General features: G+C 57.7%; 1 protein-coding gene across 1 annotated transcript in view; it reads left to right on the forward strand.

The window, feature by feature from the left end:
- The window catches only part of LOC140425664 (uncharacterized), a 456,044-nt gene extending 436,131 nt beyond the window's left edge, over positions 1 to 19,913 (forward strand). The window contains exon 16 of the mRNA XM_072510159.1: positions 19,579 to 19,913. Coding sequence (XP_072366260.1) covers positions 19,579 to 19,704 — 126 coding nt within the window. The 3' untranslated portion in view covers positions 19,705 to 19,913. The remainder of the gene's footprint in view (positions 1 to 19,578) is intronic.
- Positions 19,914 to 20,400: the final 487 nt, after the last annotated feature.

Consider the following 20,400-nt stretch of genomic DNA (forward strand, 5'->3'; position numbering starts at 1 on the left):
GTACTGAGGGAATGCCGCACTGTCAGAGGGTCAGTACTGAGGGAGTGCTGCACTGTCAGAGGGTCAGTACTGAGGGAATGCCGCACTGTCAGAGGGTCAGTACTGAGGGAGTGCTGCACTGTCAGAGGGTCAGTATCGAGGGAGTGCCGCACTGTCAGAGGGTCCGTACTGAGGGAGAGCCGCACTGTCAGAGGGTCAGTACTGAGGGAGTGCTGCACTGTCAGAGGGTCAGTACTGAGGGAGCGCTGCACTGTCAGCGGGTCAGTACTGAGGGAGTGCCGCACTGTCAGATGGTCATTACTGAAGGAGCGCTGCACTATCAGAGGGTCAGTACTGAGGGAGTGCCGCACTGTCAGAGGGTCAGTACTGAGGGAACGCCGCATTGTCAGAGTGTCAGTACTGAGGGAGCGCTGCACTGTCAGAGGGTCAGTACTGAGGGAGCGCTGCACTGACAGACGGTCAGTACTGAGGGAACACCGCACTGTCAGAGGGTCACTCCTGCGGGTGTGTTTTCTTGTTGAGAGTCAGTACTGAGGGAGTGCCGCACTGTCAGAGGGTCAGTACTGAGGGAGTTCGACATTGTCAGAGGGTCAGTACTGAGGGAGTGCTGCACTGTCAGAGGGTCAGTACTGAGGGAGTGCGGCACTGTCAGAGGGTCAGTACTGAGGGCCTGCTGCACTGTCAGAGAGTTAGTACTGAGGGAGTTCGACATTGTCAGAGGGTGAGTACTGAGGGAGTGTTTACTTGTTGAGAGTCAGTACTGAGGGAGTGCTGCACTGTGAGAGGGTCAGTACTGCAGGAGTGCCGCACTGTCAGAGGGTCAGTACTGAGCGAGTGCTGCACTGTCAGGGGGTCAGCACTGAGGGAGTGCCGCACTGTCAGAGGGTCAGTTGTGAGGGAGTGCTGCACTGTCACGGGGTCAGCACTGAGGGAGTGCCGCACTGTCAGAGGGTCAGTACTGAGGGAGTGCTGCACTGTCAGGGGGTCAGTACTGAGGGAGTGCTGCACTTTCAGAGGGTCAGTACTGAGGGAGTGCTGCACTGTCAGGGGGTCAGTACTGAGGGAGTGCTGCACTGTCAGAGGGTCAGTACTGAGGGAGTGCTGCACTGTCAGTGGGTCAGTACTGAGGAAGTGCTGCACTGTCACAGGGTCAGTATTGAGCGAGTGCTGCACTGTCAGAGGGTCAGTATTGAGGGAGTGCCGCACTGTCAGAGGGTCAGTACTGAGGGAGTGCTGCACTGTCAGAGGGTCAGTACTGAGGGAACGCCGCACTGTCAGAGGGTCAGTACTGTGGGAGTGTTCACTTGTTGAGAGTCAGTTCTGAGGGAGTGCTGCACTGTCAGAGGGTCAGTACTGAGCGAGTGCCGCACTGCCAGAGGGTCAGTCCTGAGGGAGTGCCGCACTGTCAGATGGTCATGACTGTAGGAGCGCCGCACTGTCAGAGGGTCAGTACTGAGGGAACGCCGCATTGTCAGAGTGTCAGTACTGAGGGAGTGACGCACTGTCAGAGGGTCAGTACTGAGGGAGTGCTGCACTGTCAGAGGGTCAGTATTGAGGGAGTGTTTTCTTGTTGAGAGTCAGTACTGAGGGAGTGCCGCACTGTCAGAGGGTCAGTACTGAGGGAGTGCTGCACTGTCAGAGGATCAGCACTGAGGGAGTGCTGCACTGTCAGAGGATCAGTATCGAGGGAGTGCCGCACTGTCAGAGGGTCAGTTCTGAGGGAGTGCTGCACTGTCAGGGGGTCAGTACTGAGGGAGTGCTGCACTGTCAGAGGGTCAGTACTGAGGGAGTGCTGCACTGTCAGGGGGTCAGTACTGAGGAAGTGCTGCACTGTCACAGGGTCAGTATTGAGGGAGTGCTGCACTGTCAGAGGGTCAGTATTGAGGGAGTGCCGCACTGTCAGAGGGTCAGTACTGAGGAGGCGCTGCACTGTCAGAGGGTCAGTACTGAGGGAGTCCCGTCCTGTTAGAGGGTCAGTACTGAGGGAGCGCTGCACTGTCAAGGTGTCTGTATTCAGGGAGAGCTGCATTATCAGAGGGTCAGTACTGAGGGAACGCCGCACTGTCAGAGGGTCAGTACTGAGGGAGTGCCGCACTGTCAGAGGGTCAGTACTGAGGGAGTGCTGCACTGTCAGAGGGTCAGTACTGAGGGAGTGCTGCACTGTCAGAGCGTCAGTACTGAGGGAGTGCTGCACTGTCAGAGGGTCAGTACTGAGGGAACGCCGCACTGTCAGAGGGTCAGTACTGAGGGAGTGCCGCACTGTCAGAGGGTCAGTACTGAGGGAGTGCTGCACTGTCAGAGCGTCAGTACTGAGGGAGTGCTGCACTGTCAGAGGGTCAGTATTGAGTGAGTGCCGCACTGTCAGAGGGTCAGTACTGAGGGAGTTCGACATTGTCAGAGGGTCAGTACTGAGGGAGCACTGCACTGTCAGAGGGTCAGTACTGAGGGAACGCTGCACTGTCAGAGGGTCAGTCCTGAGGGAGTGTTTTCTTGTTGAGAGTCAGTACTGAGGGAGTGCCGCACTGTCAGAGGGTCAGTACTGAGGGAGTTCGACATTGTCAGAGGGTCAGTACTGAGGTAGTGCTGCACTGTCAGAGCGTCAGTACTGAGGGAGTGCTGCACTGTCAGAGGGTCAGTACTGAGGGAGGACTGCACTGCAAGAGGGTCAGTACTGAGGGAGTGTTGCAATGTCAGAGCGTCAGTACTGAGGCAGCGCTGCACTGTCAGAGGGTCGGTACTGAGGGAGCGCTGCACTGACAGACGGTCAGTACTGAGGGAGTGCTGCACTGTCAGAGGGTCAGTACTGAGGGAGTGCTGCACTGACAGACGGTCAGTACTGAGGGAGTGCTGCACTGTCAGAGGGTCAGTACTGAGGGAGTGTTGCACTGACAGACGGTCAGTACTGAGGGAGTGCTGCACTGTCAGAGGGTCAGTACTGAGGGAGTGCTGCACTGTCAGAGGGTCAGTACTGAGGGAGTGTTGCACTGTCAGAGGGTCAGTACTGATGGAGAGCTGCACTGTCAGAGGGTCAGTACTGAGGTAGTGCTGCACTGTCAGAGGGTCAGTACTGAGGGAATGCCGCACTGTCAGAGGGTCAGTACTGAGGGAGTGCTGCACTGTCAGAGGGTCAGTACTGAGGGAATGCCGCACTGTCAGAGGGTCAGTACTGAGGGAGTGCTGCACTGTCAGAGGGTCAGTATCGAGGGAGTGCCGCACTGTCAGAGGGTCCGTACTGAGGGAGAGCCGCACTGTCAGAGGGTCAGTACTGAGGGAGTGCTGCACTGTCAGAGGGTCAGTACTGAGGGAGCGCTGCACTGTCAGCGGGTCAGTACTGAGGGAGTGCCGCACTGTCAGATGGTCATTACTGAAGGAGCGCTGCACTGTCAGAGGGTCAGTACTGAGGGAGTGCCGCACTGTCAGAGGGTCAGTACTGAGGGAACGCCGCATTGTCAGAGTGTCAGTACTGAGGGAGCGCTGCACTGTCAGAGGGTCAGTACTGAGGGAGCGCTGCACTGACAGACGGTCAGTACTGAGGGAACACCGCACTGTCAGAGGGTCACTCCTGCGGGTGTGTTTTCTTGTTGAGAGTCAGTACTGAGGGAGTGCCGCACTGTCAGAGGGTCAGTACTGAGGGAGTGCCGCACTGTCAGAGGGTCAGTACTGAGGGAGTTCGACATTGTCAGAGGGTCAGTACTGAGGGAGTGCTGCACTGTCAGAGGGTCAGTACTGGGGAGTGCGGCACTGTCAGAGGGTCAGTACTGAGGGCCTGCTGCACTGTCAGAGAGTTAGTACTGAGGGAGTTCGACATTGTCAGAGGGTGAGTACTGAGGGAGTGTTTACTTGTTGAGAGTCAGTACTGAGGGAGTGCTGCACTGTGAGAGGGTCAGTACTGCAGGAGTGCCGCACTGTCAGAGGGTCAGTACTGAGCGAGTGCTGCACTGTCAGGGGGTCAGCACTGAGGGAGTGCCGCACTGTCAGAGGGTCAGTTGTGAGGGAGTGCTGCACTGTCACGGGGTCAGCACTGAGGGAGTGCCGCACTGTCAGAGGGTCAGTACTGAGGGAGTGCTGCACTGTCAGGGGGTCAGTACTGAGGGAGTGCTGCACTTTCAGAGGGTCAGTACTGAGGGAGTGCTGCACTGTCAGGGGGTCAGTACTGAGGGAGTGCTGCACTGTCAGAGGGTCAGTACTGAGGGAGTGCTGCACTGTCAGTGGGTCAGTACTGAGGAAGTGCTGCACTGTCACAGGGTCAGTATTGAGCGAGTGCTGCACTGTCAGAGGGTCAGTATTGAGGGAGTGCCGCACTGTCAGAGGGTCAGTACTGAGGGAGTGCTGCACTGTCAGAGGGTCAGTACTGATTGAACGCCGCACTGTCAGAGGGTCAGTACTGAGGGAACGCCGCACTGTCAGAGGGTCAGTACTGTGGGAGTGTTCACTTGTTGAGAGTCAGTTCTGAGGGAGTGCTGCACTGTCAGAGGGTCAGTATTGAGGGAGTGCCGCACTGTCAGAGGGTCAGTACTGAGGAGGCGCTGCACTGTCAGAGGGTCAGTACTGAGGGAGTCCCGTCCTGTTAGAGGGTCAGTACTGAGGGAGCGCTGCACAGAGGGTCAGTACTGAGGGAGTGCTGCACTGTCAAGGTGTCTGTATTCAGGGAGAGCTGCATTATCAGAGGGTCAGTACTGAGGGAACGCCGCACTGTCAGAGGGTCAGTACTGAGGGAGTGCCGCACTGTCAGAGGGTCAGTACTGAGGGAGTGCTGCACTGTCAGAGGGTCAGTACTGAGGGAGTGCTGCACTGTCAGAGCGTCAGTACTGAGGGAGTGCTGCACTGTCAGAGGGTCAGTACTGGGGGAGTGCTGCACTGTCAGGGGGTCAGTACTGAGGGAGTGCTGCACTGTCAGAGGGTCAGTACTGAGGGAACGCCGCACTGTCAGAGGGTCAGTACTGAGGGAGTGCTGCACTGTCAGAGCGTCAGTACTGAGGGAGTGCTGCACTGTCAGAGGGTCAGTATTGAGGGAGTGCCGCACTGTCAGAGGGTCAGTACTGAGGGAGTTCGACATTGTCAGAGGGTCAGTACTGAGGGAGCACTGCACTGTCAGAGGGTCAGTACTGAGGGAGTTCGACATTGTCAGAGGGTCAGTACTGAGGGAGCACTGCACTGTCAGAGGGTCAGTCCTGAGGGAGTGTTTTCTTGTTGAGAGTCAGTACTGAGGGAGTGCCGCACTGTCAGAGGGTCAGTACTGAGGGAGTTCGACATTGTCAGAGGGTCAGTACTGAGGGAGTGCTGCACTGTCAGAGGGTCAGTACTGAGGGAGTGCTGCACTGTCAGAGAGTCAGTACTGAGGGAGTACGACATTGTCAGAGGGTGAGTACTGAGGGAGTGTTTACTTGTTGAGAGTCAGTACTGAGGGAGTGCTGCACTGTGAGAGGGTCAGTACTGCAGGAGTGCCGCACTGTCAGAGGGTCAGTACTGAGCGAGAGCTGCACTGTCAGGGGGTCAGCACTGAGGGAGTGCCGCACTGTCAGAGGGTCAGCACTGAGGGAGTGCAGCACTGTCAGAGGATCAGTACTGAGGGAGTGCCGCACTGTCAGAGGGTCAGTTCTGAGGGAGTGCAGCACTGTCAGAGGGTCAGTACTGAGGGAGCGCTGGACTGTCAGAGGGTCAGTACTGACGGAGTGCCGCACTGTCAGAGGGTCAGTACTGAGGGAGTGCTGCACTGTCAGGGGGTCAGTACTGAGGGAGTGCTGCACTGTCAGGGGGTCAGTACTGAGGGAGTGCTGCACTGTCAGAGGGTCAGTACTGAGGGAGTGCTGCACTGTCAGGGGGTCAGTACTGAGGAAGTGCTGCACTTTCACAGGGTCAGTATTGAGGGAGTTTCGCATTGTCATAGTGTCAGTACTGAGGGAATGCTGCACTGTCAGGGGGTCAGTACTGAGGAAGTGCTGCACTGTCAGAGGGTCAGTACTGAGGGAGTGCTGCACTGTCAGAGAGTCAGTACTGAGGAAGTGCTGCACTGTCAGAGGGTCAGTACTGAGGGAGTGCTGCACTGTCACAGGGTCAGTACTGAGGGAGTGCCGCACTGTCAGAGGGTCAGTACTGAGGGAGTGCTGCACTGTCAGAGGGTCAGTACTGAGTGAGTGTCGCATTGTCAGAGGGTCAGTACTGAGGGAGTGCTGCACTGTCAGAGACTCAGTACTGAGGGAGTGCTGCACTGTCAGAAAGTCAGTACTGAGGGAGTGCTGCACTGTCAGAGAGTCAGTACTGAGGAAGTGCTGCACTGTCAGAGGGTCAGTACTGAGGGAGTGCTGCACTGTCACAGGGTCAGTACTGAGGGAGTGCCGCACTGTGAGAGGGTCAGTACTGCAGGTGTGGTGCACTGTGAAACGGTCAGTACTGAGGGAGTGCTGCACTGTCAGCGGGTCAGTACTGAGGGAACGCCGCACTGTCAGAGGGTCAGTACTGAGGGAGTGCTCCACTGTCAGAGGGTCAGTACTGAGGGTGTGCCGCACTGTCAGAGGGTCAGTACTGAGGGGGACTGTACTGTAAGAGGGTCAGTACTGAGGGAGTGCTGCACTGTCAGAGGGTCAGTACTGAGGTAGTGCTGCACTGTCAGAGCGTCAGTACTGAGGGAGTGCTGCACTGTCAGAGGGTCAGTACTGAGGGAGGACTGCACTGCAAGAGGGTCAGTAATGAGGGAGTGCTGCACTGTCAGAGGGTCAGTACTGAGGGAGTGCTGCACTGTCAGAGGGTCAGTACTGAGGGAGTGTTGCAATGTCAGAGCGTCAGTACTGAGGCAGCGCTGCACTGTCAGAGGGTCGGTACTGAGGGAGCGCTGCACTGACAGACGGTCAGTACTGAGGGAGTGCTGCACTGTCAGAGGGTCAGTACTGAGGGAGTGCTGCACTGACAGACGGTCAGTACTGAGGGAGTGCTGCACTGTCAGAGGGTCAGTACTGAGGGAGTGTTGCACTGACAGACGGTCAGTACTGAGGGAGTGCTGCACTGTCAGAGGGTCAGTACTGAGGGAGTGCTGCACTGTCAGAGGGTCAGTACTGAGGGAGTGTTGCACTGTCAGAGGGTCAGTACTGAGGGAGTGCTGCACTGTCAGAGGGTCAGTTCTGAGGGAATGCCGCACTGTCAGAGGGTCAGTACTGAGGGAGTGCTGCACTGTCAGAGGGTCAGTATCGAGGGAGTGCCGCACTGTCAGAGGGTCCGTACTGAGGGAGTGCCGCACTTTCAGAGGGTCAGTACTGAGGGAGTGCTGCACTGTCAGAGGGTCAGTACTGAGGGAATGCCGCACTGTCAGAGGGTCAGTACTGAGGGAGTGCTGCACTGTCAGAGGGTCAGTATCGAGGGAGTGCCGCACTGTCAGAGGGTCCGTACTGAGGGAGAGCCGCACTGTCAGAGGGTCAGTACTGAGGGAGTGCTGCACTGTCAGAGGGTCAGTACTCAGGGAGCGCTGCACTGTCAGCGGGTCAGTACTGAGGGAGTGCCGCACTGTCAGATGGTCATTATTGAAGGAGCGCTGCACTGTCAGAGGGTCAGTACTGAGGGAGTGCCGCACTGTCAGAGGGTCAGTACTGAGGGAACGCCGCATTGTCAGAGTGTCAGTACTGAGGGAGCGCTGCACTGTCAGAGGGTCAGTACTGAGGGAACACCGCACTGTCAGAGGGTCACTCCTGCGGGTGTGTTTTCTTGTTGAGAGTCAGTACTGAGGGAGTGCCGCACTGTCAGAGGGTCAGTACTGAGGGAGTTCGACATTGTCAGAGGGTCAGTACTGAGGGAGTGCTGCACTGTCAGAGGGTCAGTACTGAGGGAGTGCGGCACTGTCAGAGGGTCAGTACTGAGGGCCTGCTGCACTGTCAGAGAGTCAGTACTGAGGGAGTTCGACATTGTCAGAGGGTGAGTACTGAGGGAGTGTTTACTTGTTGAGAGTCAGTACTGAGGGAGTGCTGCACTGTGAGAGGGTCAGTACTGCAGGAGTGCCGCACTGTCAGAGGGTCAGTACTGAGCGAATGCTGCACTGTCAGGGGGTCAGCACTGAGGGAGTGCCGCACTGTCAGAGGGTCAGTTCTGAGGGAGTGCTGCACTGTCACGGGGTCAGCACTGAGGGAGTGCCGCACTGTCAGAGGGTCAGTACTGAGGGAGTGCTGCACTGTCAGGGGGTCAGTACTGAGGGAGTGCTGCACTTTCAGAGGGTCAGTACTGAAGGAGTGCTGCACTGTCAGGGGGTCAGTACTGAGGGAGTGCTGCACTGTCAGAGGGTCAGTACTGAGGGAGTGCTGCACTGTCAGTGGGTCAGTACTGAGGAAGTGCTGCACTGTCACAGGGTCAGTATTGAGGGAGTTCTGCACTGTCAGAGGGTCAGTATTGAGGGAGTGCCGCACTGTCAGAGGGTCAGTACTGAGGAGGCGCTGCACTGTCAGAGGGTCAGTACTGAGGGAGTCCCGTCCTGTTAGAGGGTCAGTACTGAGGGAGCGCTGCACAGAGGGTCAGTACTGAGGGAGTGCTGCACTGTCAAGGTGTCTGTATTCAGGGAGAGCTGCATTATCAGAGGGTCAGTACTGAGGGAGTGCCGCACTGTCTGAGGGTCAGTACTGAGGGAGTGCTCCCCTGTCAGAGGGTCAGTACTGAGGTAGTGCCGCACTGTCAGAGGGTCAGTACTGAGGGAGTGCCGCACTGTCAGAGGGTCAGTACTGAGGGAGTGCCGCACTGTCAGAGGGTCAGTACTGAGGGAGTGCTGCACTGTCAGAGGGTCAGTACTGAGGGAGTGCCGCACTGTCAGAGGGTCCGTACTGAGGGAGAGCTGCACTGTCAGAGGGTCAGTACTGAGGGAGTGCTGCACTGTCAGAGGGTGAGTACTGAGGGAGTGCTGCACTGTCAGAGGGTCAGTACTGAGGAAGTGCCTCACTGTCAGACGGTCAGTACTGAGGGAATGCTGCACTATCAGAGGGTCAGTACAGAGGGAGCGCCGCACTGTCAGAGGGTCAGTACTGAAGGAGTGCTGCACTGTCATAGGGTCAGTACTGAGGGAGTGACGCACTGTCAGAGGGTCAGTACTGAGGGAGTCCCGTCCTGTTAGAGGGTCAGTACTGAGGGAGCGCTGCACAGAGGGTCAATAGTGAGGGAGTGCTGCACTGTCAAAGTGTCTGTATTGAGGGAGAGCTGCATTGTCAGAGGGTCAGTACTGAGGGAATGCTCCCCTGTCAGAGGGTCAGTACTGAGGGAGTGCCGCACTGTCAGAGGGTCAGTACTGAGGGAGTGCCACACTGTCAGAGGGTCAGTACTGAGGGAGTGCTGCACTGTCAGAGAGTCAGTACTGAGGGAGAGCTGCACTGTTAGAGGGTCAGTACTGAGGGACTGCTCCCCTGTCAGAGGGTCAGTACTGAGGTAGTGCCGCACTGTCAGAGGGTCAGTACTGAGGGAGTGCTGTACTGTCAGAGAGTCAGTACCGAGCGAGAGCTGCACTGTCAGAGGGTCAGTACTGAGGGAGTGCCGCACTTTCAGAGGGTCAGTACTGAGGGAGTGCTGCACTGTCAGAGAGTCATTACTGAGGGAGAGCTGCACTGTCAGAGGGTCAGTACTGAGGGAATGCCGCACTGTCAGAGGGTCCGTACTGAGGGAGTGCTGCACTGACAGAGGGTCAGTACTGAGGGAGTGCCGCACTGTCAGAGGGTCAGTACTGAGCGTGTGCTGCACTGTCAGAGAGTCAGTACTGAGGGAGTGCCGCACTGTCAGAAAGTCAGTACTGAGGAAGTGCCTCACTGTCAGACGGTCAGTACTGAGGGAATGCTGCACTATCAGAGGGTCAGTACAGAGGGAGCGCCGCACTGTCAGAGGGTCAGTACTGAGGGAGTGCTGCACTGTCATAGGGTCAGTACTGAGGGATTGCCGCACTGTCAGAGGGTCAGTACTGAGGGAGCCCCGTCCTGTTAGAGGGTCAGTACTGAGGGAGCGCTGCACAGAGGGTCAGTACTGAGGGAGTGCTGCACTGTCAAAGTGTCTGTATTGAGGGAGAGCTGCATTGTCAGAGGGTCAGTAGTTCGGGAGAGCTGCATTATCAGAGGGTCAGTACTGAGGGAGTGCCGCACTGTCTGAGGGTCAGTACTGAGGGAGTGCCGCACTGTCAGAGAGTCAGTACTGAGGGAGAGCTGCACAGTTAGAGGGTCAGTACTGAGGGAGTGCTCCCCTGTCAGAGTGTCAGTACTGAGGTTGTGCCGCACTGCCAGAGGGTCAGTACTGAGGGAGTGCTGCACTGTCAGAGAGTCAGTACTGAGGGAGAGCTGCACTGTCAGAGGGTCAGTACTGAGGGAGTGCCGCACTGTCAGAGGGTCAGTACTGAGGGAGTGCTGCACTGTCAGAGGGTCAGTACTGAGGGAGTGCTGCACTGTCAGAGAGTCAGTACTGAGGGAGAGCTGCACTGTCAGAGGGTCAGTACTGAGGGAGTGCTGCACTGTCAGAGGGTCAGTACTGAGGGAATGCCGCACTGTCAGAGGGTCAGGACTGAGGGAGTGCCGCACTGTCAGAGGGTCCGTACTGAGGGAGTGCCGCACTGACAGAGGGTCAGTACTGAGGGAGTGCCGCACTGTCAGAGGGTCAGTACTGAGCGTGTGCCGCACTGTCAGAGGGTCAGTACTGAGGGAACGCCGCATTGTCAGATGGTCAGTACTGAGGGAGTGCCGCACTGTCAGAGGGTCAGTACTGAGGGAGTGCCGCACTGTTAAAGGGTCAGTACTGAGGGAGTGCTGCACTGTCAGAGGGTCCGTACTGAGGGAGTGCCGCACTGTCAGAGGGTCAGTACTGAGGGAGTGCTGCACTGTCAGAGGGTCAGTACTGAGGGAGTGCCGCACTGCCAGAGGGTCAGTACTGAGGGAGTGCTGCACTGTCAGAGGGTCAGTACTGAGGGAACGCCGCATTGTCAGAGTGTCAGTACTGAGGGAGTGCTGCACTGTCAGAGGGTCAGTATTGAGGGAGTGTTTTCTTGTTGAGAGTCAGTACTGAGGGAGTGCCGCACTGTCAGAGGGTCAGTACTGAGGGAGTGCTGCACTGTCAGAGGATCAGCACTGAGGGAGTGCTGCACTGTCAGAGGATCAGTATCGAGGGAGTGCCGCACTGTCAGAGGGTCCGTACTGAGGGAGTGCCGCACTGTCAGAGGGTCAGCACTGAGGGAGTGCCGCACTGTCAGAGAGTCAGTACTGAGGGAGAGCTGCACTGTCAGAGGGTCAGTACTGAGGGAGTGCCGCACTGTCAGAGGGTCAGTACTGAGGGAGTGCTGCACTGTCAGAGGGTCAGTACTGAGGGAGTGCTGCACTGTCAGAGGGTCAGTACTGAGGGAGTGCTGCACTGTCAGAGGGTCAGTACTGAGGGAGTGCTGCACTGTCAGAGGGTCAGTACTGAGGGAGTTCGACATTGTCAGAGGGTCAGTACTGAGGGAATGCTGCACTATCAGAGGGTCAGTACTGAGGGAGAGCTGCACTGTCAGAGGGTCAGTACTGAGGAAGTGCCTCACTGTCAGACGGTCAGTACTGAGGGAATGCTGCACTATCAGAGGGTCAGTACAGAGGGAGCGCCGCACTGTCAGAGGGTCAGTACTGAGGGAGTGCTGCACTGTCATAGGGCCAGTACTGAGGGAGTGCCGCACTGTCAGAGGGTCAGTACTGAGGGAGTCCCGTCCTGTTAGAGGGTCAGTACTGAGGGAACGCTGCACAGAGGGTCAGTACTGAGGGAGTGCTCCCCTGTCAGATGGTCAGTACTGAGGTAGTGCCGCACTGTCAGAGGGTCAGTACTGAGGGAGTGCTGCACTGTCAGAGAGTCAGTACTGAGGGAGAGCTGCACTGTTAGAGGGTCAGTACTGAGGGAGTGCTCCCCTGTCAGAGGGTCAGTACTGAGGGAGCGCTGCACTGTCAGAGGGTCAGTACTGAGGGAGTGCCGCACTGTCAGAGGGTCAGTACTGAGGGAGTGCTGTACTGTCAGAGAGTCAGTACTGAGGGAGTGCCGCACTGTCAGAGGGTCAGTACTGAGGGAGTGCTGTACTGTCAGAGGGTCAGTACTGAGGGAGAGCTGCACTGTCAGAGGGTCAGTACTGAGGGAGTGCCGCACTGTCAGAGGGTCAGTACTGAGGGAGTGCTGCACTGTCAGAGAGTCAGTACTGAGGGAGAGCTGCACTGTCAGAGGGTCAGTACTGAGGGAGTGCTGCACTGTCAGAGGCTCAGTACTGAGGGAATGCCGCACTGTCAGAGGGTCAGTACTGAGGGAGTGCCGCGCTGTCAGAGGGTCCGTACTGAGGGAGTGCCGCACTGTCAGAGGGTCCGTACTGAGGGAGTGCCGCACTGTCAGAGGGTCAGTACTGAGGGAGTGCCGCACTGTTAAAGGGTCAGTACTGAGGGAGTGCTGCACTGTCAGAGGGTCAGTATTGAGGGAGTGCCGCACTGTCAGAGGGTCAGTACTGAGGGAGTTCGACATTGTCAGAGGGTCAGTACTGAGGGAGCACTGCACTGTAAGAGGGTCAGTACTGAGGGAGTGCTGCACTGTCAGAGGGTCAGTCCTGGGGGAGTGTTTTCTTGTTGAGAGTCAGTACTGAGGGAGTGCCGCACTGTCAGAGGGTCAGTACTGAGGGAGTGCTGCACTGTCAGAGAGTCAGTACTGAGGGAGTGCTGCTCTTTCAGATGGTCAGTACTGAGGGAACGCCACACTGTCAGAGGGTCAGTACTGAGGGAGTGTTTACTTGTTGAGAGACAGTTCTGAGGGAGTGCTGCACTGTGAGAGGGTCAGTACTGAGGGAGTGCCGCACGGTCAGAGGGTCAGTACTGAGGGAGTGCCGCACGGTCAGAGGGTCAATACTGAGGGAGTGCTGCACTGTCAGTGGGTCAGTACTGAGGGAGTGCTGCACTGACAGAGGGTCAGTACTGAGGGAACGCCGCACTGTCAGAGGGTCAGTACTGTGGGAGTGTTCACTTGTTGAGAGTCAGTTCTGAGGGAGTGCTGCACTGCCAGCGGGTCAGCACTGAGGGAGTGCCGCACAGCCAGAGGGTCAGTACTGAGGGAGTGCTGCACTGTCAGAGGGTCAGTACTGAGGGAGTTCTGCACTGTCAGATGGTCATGACTGAAGGAGCGCCGCACTGTCAGAGGGTCAGTACTGAGGGAACGCCGCATTGTCAGAGGGTCAGTACTGAGGGAGTGCCGCATTGTCAGAGGGTCAGTACTGAGGGAGTGCCGCACTGTCAGAGGGTCAGTACTGAGGGAGTGCCGCACTGTCAGAGGGTCAGTACTGAGGGAGTGCCGCACTGTCAGAGGGTCAGTACTGAGGGAGTTCGACATTGTCAGAGGGTCAGTACTGAGCGAGTGCTGCACTGTCAGGGGGTCAGCACTGAGGGAGTGCCGCACTGTCAGAGGGTCAGTACTGAGGGAGTGCCGCACTGTCAGGGGGTCAGTACTGAGCGAGTGCTGCACTGTCAGGGGGTCAGCACTGTGGGAGTGCCGCACTGTCAGGGGGTGAGTACTGAGGGAGTGCTGCACTGTCAGAGGGTCAGTACTGAGGGAGTGCTGCACTGTCAGAGGGTCAGTACTGAGAGAGTGTTTACTTGTTGAGTGTCAGTACTGGGGGAGTGCTGCACTGTCAGAGGGTCAGTATCGAGGGAGTGCCGCACTGTCAGAGGGTCCGTACTGAGGGAGTGCCGCACTGACAGAGGGTCAGTACTGAGGGAGTGCCGCACTGTCAGAGGGTCAGTACTGAGGGAGTGCCGCACTGTCAGAGGGTCAGTACTGAGGGAGTCCCGTCCTGTTAGAGGGTCAGTACTGAGGGAGCGCTGCACTGTCAGAGGGTCAGTACTGAGGGACTGCTGCACAGAGGGTCAGTACTGAGGGAGTGCTGCACTGTCAGATGGTCTGTACTGAGGGAGCGCCGAACTGTCAGAGGGTCAGTATGAGGGAGTGCTGCACTGTCAGAGGGTCAGTACTGTGGGAGTGTTCACTTGTTGAGAGTCAGTACTGAGGGAGTGCTGCACTGTCAGAGGGTCAGTATTGAGGGAGTGTTTTCTTGTTGAGCGTCAGTACTGAGGGAGTGCCGCACTGTCAGAGGGTCAGTACTGAGGGTGTGCCGCACTGTCAGAGGGTCAGTACTGAGGGAGTTCGACATTGTCAGAGGGTCAGTACTGAGGGAGTGTTTACTTGTTGAGAGTCAGTACTGAGGGAGTGCTGCACTGTGAGAGGGTCAGTACTGCAGGAGTGCCGCACTGTCAGCGGGTCAGTACTGAGCGAGTGCTGCACTGTCAGGGGGTCAGCACTGAGGGAGTGCCGCACTGTCAGGGGGTCAGTACTGAGCGAGTGCTGCACTGTCAGGGGGTCAGCACTGTGGGAGTGCCGCACTGTCAGGGGGTGAGTACTGAGGGAGTGCTGCACTGTCAGAGGGTCAGTACTGAGGGAGCGCCGCACTATCAGAGCGTCAGCACTGATGGAGAGCTGCACTGTCAGAGGGTCAGTACTGAGGGAGTGCTGCACTGTCAGAGGGTCAGTACTGAGGGAGTGCTGCACTGTCAGAGGGTCAGTACTGAGGGAGCGCTGCACTGTCAGAGGGTCAGTACTGAGGGAGTGCCGCACTGTCGGAGGGTCAGTACTGAGGGAGTGCTGCACTGTCAGGGGGTCAGCACTGAGGGAGTGCCGCACTGTCAGAGGGTCAGTACTGAGGGAGTGCCGCACTGTCAGATGGTCGGTACTGAGGGAGTGCTGCACTGTCAGAGGGTCAGTACTGAGGGAGTGCTGCACTGTCAGAGGGTCAGTACTGAGGGAGTGCCGCACTGTCAGAGGGTCAGTTCTGAGGGAGTGCAGCACTGTCAGAGGGTCAGTACTGAGGGAGTGCTGCACTGTCAGGGGGTCAGCACTGAGGGAGTGCCGCACTGTCAGAGGGTCAGTACTGAGGGAGTGCGGCACTGTCAGGGGGTCAGTACTGAGGGAGTGCCGCACTGTCAGAGGGTCAGTACTGAGGGAGTGCTGCACTGTCAGGGGGTCAGTACTGAGGGAGAGCTGCACTGTCAGAGGGTCAGTACTGAGGGAGTGCTGCACTGTCAGAGGGTCAGTACTGAGGCAGTGCTGCACTGTCAGAGGGTCAGTACTAAGGGAGTGCTGCACTGTCAGAGGGTCAGTACTGTGGGAGTGCTGCACTGTCAGGGGGTCAGTACTGAGGGAGAGCTGCACTGTCAGAGGGTCAGTACTGAGGGAGTGCTGCACTGTCAGGGGGTCAGTACTGAGGGAGTGCTGCACTGTCAGAGGGTCAATACTGAGGCAGTGCTGCACTGTCAGAGGGTCAGTACTGAGGCAGTGCTGCACTGTCCGAGGGTCAGTACTGAGGGAGTGCTGCACTGTCAGAGGGTCAGTACTGAGGGAGTGCTGCACTGTCAGAGGGTCAGTACTGAGGGAGTGCCGCACTGTCACATGGTCAGTACTGAAGGAGCGCTGCACTGTCACAGGGTCAGTACTGAGGGAGTGCTGCACTGTCAGAGGGTCAGTACTGAGGGAGTGCTGCATTGTCAGAGGGTCAGTACTGAGGGAGTGCTGCACTGTCAGAGGGTCAGTACTGAGGGAGTGCTGCATTGTCAGAGGGTCAGTACTGAGGGAGTGCTGCACTGTCAGAGGGTCAGTACTGAGGCAGTGCCGCACTGTCAGAGGGTCAGTACTGAGGGAGTGCTGCACTGTCAGAGGGTCAGTACTGAGGGAGTGCCGCACTGTCAGAGGGTCAGTACTGAGGGAGTGCTGCACTGTCAGAGGGTCAGTAGTGAGGGAGTGCCGCACTGTCAGAGGGTCAGTACTGAGGGAGTGCCGCACTGTCAGAGGGTCAGTACTGAGGGAGTGCCGCACTGTCAGAGGGTCAGTACTGAGGGAGTGCCGCACTGTCAGAGGGTCAGTACTGAGGGAGTCCCGTCCTGTTAGAGGGTCAGTACTGAGGGAGCGCTGCACTGTCAGAGGGTCAGTACTGAGGGAGCGCCGCACTGTCAGAGGGTCAGTACTGAGAGAGTGCCGCACTGTCAGAGGGTCAGTACTGAGGGAGTGCCGCACTGTCAGAGGGTCAGTACTGAGGGAGTGCTGCACTGTCAGATGGTCTGTACTGAGGGAGCGCCGAACTGTCAGAGGGTCAGTATGAGGGAGTGCTGCACTGTCAGAGGGTCAGTACTGTGGGAGTGTTCACTTGTTGAGAGTCAGTACTGAGGGAGTGCTGCACTGTCAGAGGGTCAGTATTGAGGGAGTGTTTTCTTGTTGAGCGTCAGTACTGAGGGAGTGCCGCACTGTCAGAGGGTCAGTACTGAGGGTGTGCCGCACTGTCAGAGGGTCAGTACTGAGGGAGTTCGACCTTGTCAGAGGGTCAGTACTGAGGGAGTGTTTACTTGTTGAGAGTCAGTACTGAGGGAGTGCTGCACTGTGAGAGGGTCAGTACTGCAGGAGTGCCGCACTGTCAGCGGGTCAGTACTGAGCGAGTGCTGCACTGTCAGGGGGTCAGCACTGAAGGTGTGCCGCACTGTCAGGGGGTCAGTACTGAGCGAGTGCTGCACTGTCAGGGGGTCAGCACTGTGGGAGTGCCGCACTGTCAGGGGGTGAGTACTGAGGGAGTGCTGCACTGTCAGGGGGTCAGTACTGAGGGAGCGCCGCACTATCAGAGCGTCAGCACTGATGGAGAGCTGCACTGTCAGAGGGTCAGTACTGAGGGAGTGCTGCACTGTCAGGGGGTCAGCACTGAGGGAGTGCCGCACTGTCGGAGGGTCAGTACTGAGGGAGTGCTGCACTGTCAGGGGGTCAGCACTGAGGGAGTGCCGCACTGTCAGAGGGTCAGTACTGAGGGAGTGCCGCACTGTCAGATGGTCGGTACTGAGGGAGTGCTGCACTGTCAGAGGGTCAGTACTGATGGAGCGCTGCATTGTCAGAGGATCAGTACTGAGGGAGTGCTGCACTGTCAGAGGGTCAGTACTGAGGGAGTGCTGCACTGTCAGAGGGTCAGTACTGAGGGAGTGCCGCACTGTCAGAGGGTCAGTTCTGAGGGAGTGCAGCACTGTCAGAGGGTCAGTACTGAGGGAGTGCTGCACTGTCAGGGGGTCAGCACTGAGGGAGTGCCGCACTGTCAGAGGATCAGTACTGAGGGAGTGCGGCACTGTCAGGGGGTCAGTACTGAGGGAGTGCCGCACTGTCAGAGGGTCAGTACTGAGGGAGTGCTGCACTGTCAGGGGGTCAGTACTGAGGGAGAGCTGCACTGTCAGAGGGTCAGTACTGAGGGAGTGCTGCACTGTCAGAGGGTCAGTACTGAGGGAGTGCTGCACTGTCAGAGGGTCAGTACTGAGGGAGTGCCGCACTGTCACAGGGTCAGTACTGAAGGAGCGCTGCACTGTCACAGGGTCAGTACTGAGGGAGTGCCGCACTATCAGACGGTCAGTACTGAGGGAGCGCCGCACTGTCAGAGGGTCAGTACTGAGGGAGTGCTGCACTGTCAGAGGGTCAGTACTGTGGGAGTGCTGCACTGTCAGGGGGTCAGTACTGAGGGAGTGCTGCACTGTCAGAGGGTCAGTACTGAGGGAGTGCTGCACTGTCAGGGGGTCAGTACTGAGGGAGAGCTGCACTGTCAGAGGGTCAGTACTGAGGCAGTGCTGCACTGTCAGAGGGTCAGTACTGAGGCAGTGCCGCACTGTCAGAGGGTCAGTACTGAGGGAGTGCCGCACTGTCAGAGGGTCAGTACTGAGGGAGTGCTGCACTGTCAGAGGGTCAGTACTGAGGGAGTGCCGCACTGTCAGAGGGTCAGTACTGAGGGAGTGCTGCACTGTCAGAGGGTCAGTACTGAGGGAGTGCCGCACTGTCAGAGGGTCAGTACTGAGGGAGTGCCGCACTGTCAGAGGGTCAGTACTGAGGGAGTGCTGCACTGTCAGAGGGTCAGTACTGAGCGAGTGCTGCACTGTCAGAGGGTCAGTACTGAGGGAGTGCCGCACTGTCAGAGGGTCAGTACTGAGGGAGTGCCGCACTGTCAGAGGGTCAGTAGTGAGGGAGTGCCGCACTGTCAGAGGGTCAGTACTGAGGGAGTGCCGCACTGTCAGAGGGTCAGTACTGAGGGAGTGCCGCACTGTCAGAGGGTCAGTACTGAGGGAGTGCCGCACTGTCAGAGGGTCAGTACTGAGGGAGTGCCGCACTGTCAGAGGGTCAGTACTGAGGGAGTGCTCCCCTGTCAGAGGGTCAGTACTGAGGGAGTGCCGCACTGTCAGAGGGTCAGTACTGAGGGGGTGCTCCCCTGTCAGAGGGTCAGTACTGAGGGAGTGCCGCACTGTCAGAGGGTCAGTACTGAGGGAGTGCCGCACTGTCAGAGGGTCAGTACTGAGGGAGTGCCGCACTGTCAGAGGGTCAGTACTGAGGGAGTGCTCCCCTGTCAGAGGGTCAGTACTGAGGGAGTGCCGCACTGTCAGAGGGTCAGTACTGAGGGAGTGCTGCACTGTCAGAGGGTCAGTACTGAGGGAGTGCTCCCCTGTCAGAGGGTCAGTACTGAGGGAGTGCCGCACTGTCAGAGGGTCAGTACTGAGGGAGTGCTGCACTGTCAGAGGGTCAGTACTGAGCGAGTGCTGCACTGTCAGAGGGTCAGTACTGAGGGAGTGCCGCACTGTCAGAGGGTCAGTACTGAGGGAGTGCCGCACTGTCAGAGGGTCAGTAGTGAGGGAGTGCCGCACTGTCAGAGGGTCAGTACTGAGGGAGTGCCGCACTGTCAGAGGGTCAGTACTGAGGGAGTGCCGCACTGTCAGAGGGTCAGTACTGAGGGAGTGCCGCACTGTCAGAGGGTCAGTACTGAGGGAGTGCCGCACTGTCAGAGGGTCAGTACTGAGGGAGTGCTCCCCTGTCAGAGGGTCAGTACTGAGGGAGTGCCGCACTGTCAGAGGGTCAGTACTGAGGGGGTGCTCCCCTGTCAGAGGGTCAGTACTGAGGGAGTGCCGCACTGTCAGAGGGTCAGTACTGAGGGAGTGCCGCACTGTCAGAGGGTCAGTACTGAGGGAGTGCCGCACTGTCAGAGGGTCAGTACTGAGGGAGTGCTGCACTGTCAGAGGGTCAGTACTGAGGGAGTGCTCCCCTGTCAGAGGGTCAGTACTGAGGGAGTGCCGCACTGTCAGAGGGTCAGTACTGAGGGAGTGCCGCACTGTCAGTGGGTCAGTACTGAGGGAGCGCCGCACTGTCAGAGGGTCAGTACTGAGGGAGTGCTGCACTGTCAGAGGGTCAGTACTGAGGGAGTGCCGCACTGTCAGAGGGTCAGTACTGAGGGAGTGCCGCACTGTCAGTGGGTCAGTACTGAGCGAGTGCCGCACTGTCAGAGGGTCAGTACTGAGGGAGCGCCGTACTGTCAGAGGGTCAGTACTGAGGGAGTGCTGCACTGTCAGAGGGTCAGTACTGAGGGAGTGCCGCACTGTCAGAGGGTCAGTACTGAGGGAGTGCTGCACTGTCAGGGGGTCAGTACTGAGGGAGAGCTGCACTGTCAGAGGGTCAGTACTGAGGGAGTGCTGCACTGTCAGAGGGTCAGTACTGAGGGAGTGCTGCACTGTCAGACTGGACTGTAAGAGTTTTTTGTTTATTTTTCAGCCCACGGTCAGATTCACTGAAGACACTGTGATCCGGGAGGAGGACGGGAGCGGTGACGGCGATTTCATTCCCGAGAAGCAGCGATTGATCCGGAAGGATACCCCCTCACTACAAGAAGCAGTTTAAGATCAACAAGCTCCCAAAACCGGAGGCGGTGCTGGCCATGCTTCAGAGTGTGGCCAGCACGGAGCTGCGGGACAGTTGACCAGGCCATCGTGTCCAGCCATGGGCTGGACACAGACATGCAGCAGCTGGAGGAGGGTCAGGAGGTTAGAGATGAAAGGCTCTCTCAGCCTCCAGTTAAGGTAGGATGGATGCAGGGACCTGGTACCCTGACACTGGGAGGGAGCGGGGGAGCTGGCACAGCAACAGGCAGGCCTGTGTGTGCTGCAGCATGAGAGTGGCCGTGACTGTAATTAACCCTTCCAGTGCTGCAGTTAATCACTCACTTCCGGAGCCACCCGTTGCAGCGTTGTGCCTGACTTAACTCAGCTCCTGGATATTGTGCAGTGTGGCTAGTGAAAGGGTTAATGTCTGCCGTGCAATCCATCCTGGCTCCAACTTGTCCGTAACGCCCATCCTGTTCTGAGTCAGTTGGTGTTTTGATGCCTTTGGCAGAGGGAGGCAGCCGATCGATTTGATTCTCTGTATTCGGGGGACTCCACGCCAGACGGTGTGTGTGATAATAGTTATTTTCACTCAGTGGGACTCCAGTTGAACCAGCACCTGACTGAGACTCCGCTGCGAACCCGACTGGATGGGAAAAGGGCCCAACCTCTGATCAAACCTCAGCACAATGTAACCAGTCCCTTAAAACAGAGC

Source organism: Scyliorhinus torazame, chromosome 6 (genome assembly GCF_047496885.1).
Source record: "Scyliorhinus torazame isolate Kashiwa2021f chromosome 6, sScyTor2.1, whole genome shotgun sequence".
Lineage (NCBI taxonomy): Eukaryota > Metazoa > Chordata > Chondrichthyes > Carcharhiniformes > Scyliorhinidae > Scyliorhinus > Scyliorhinus torazame.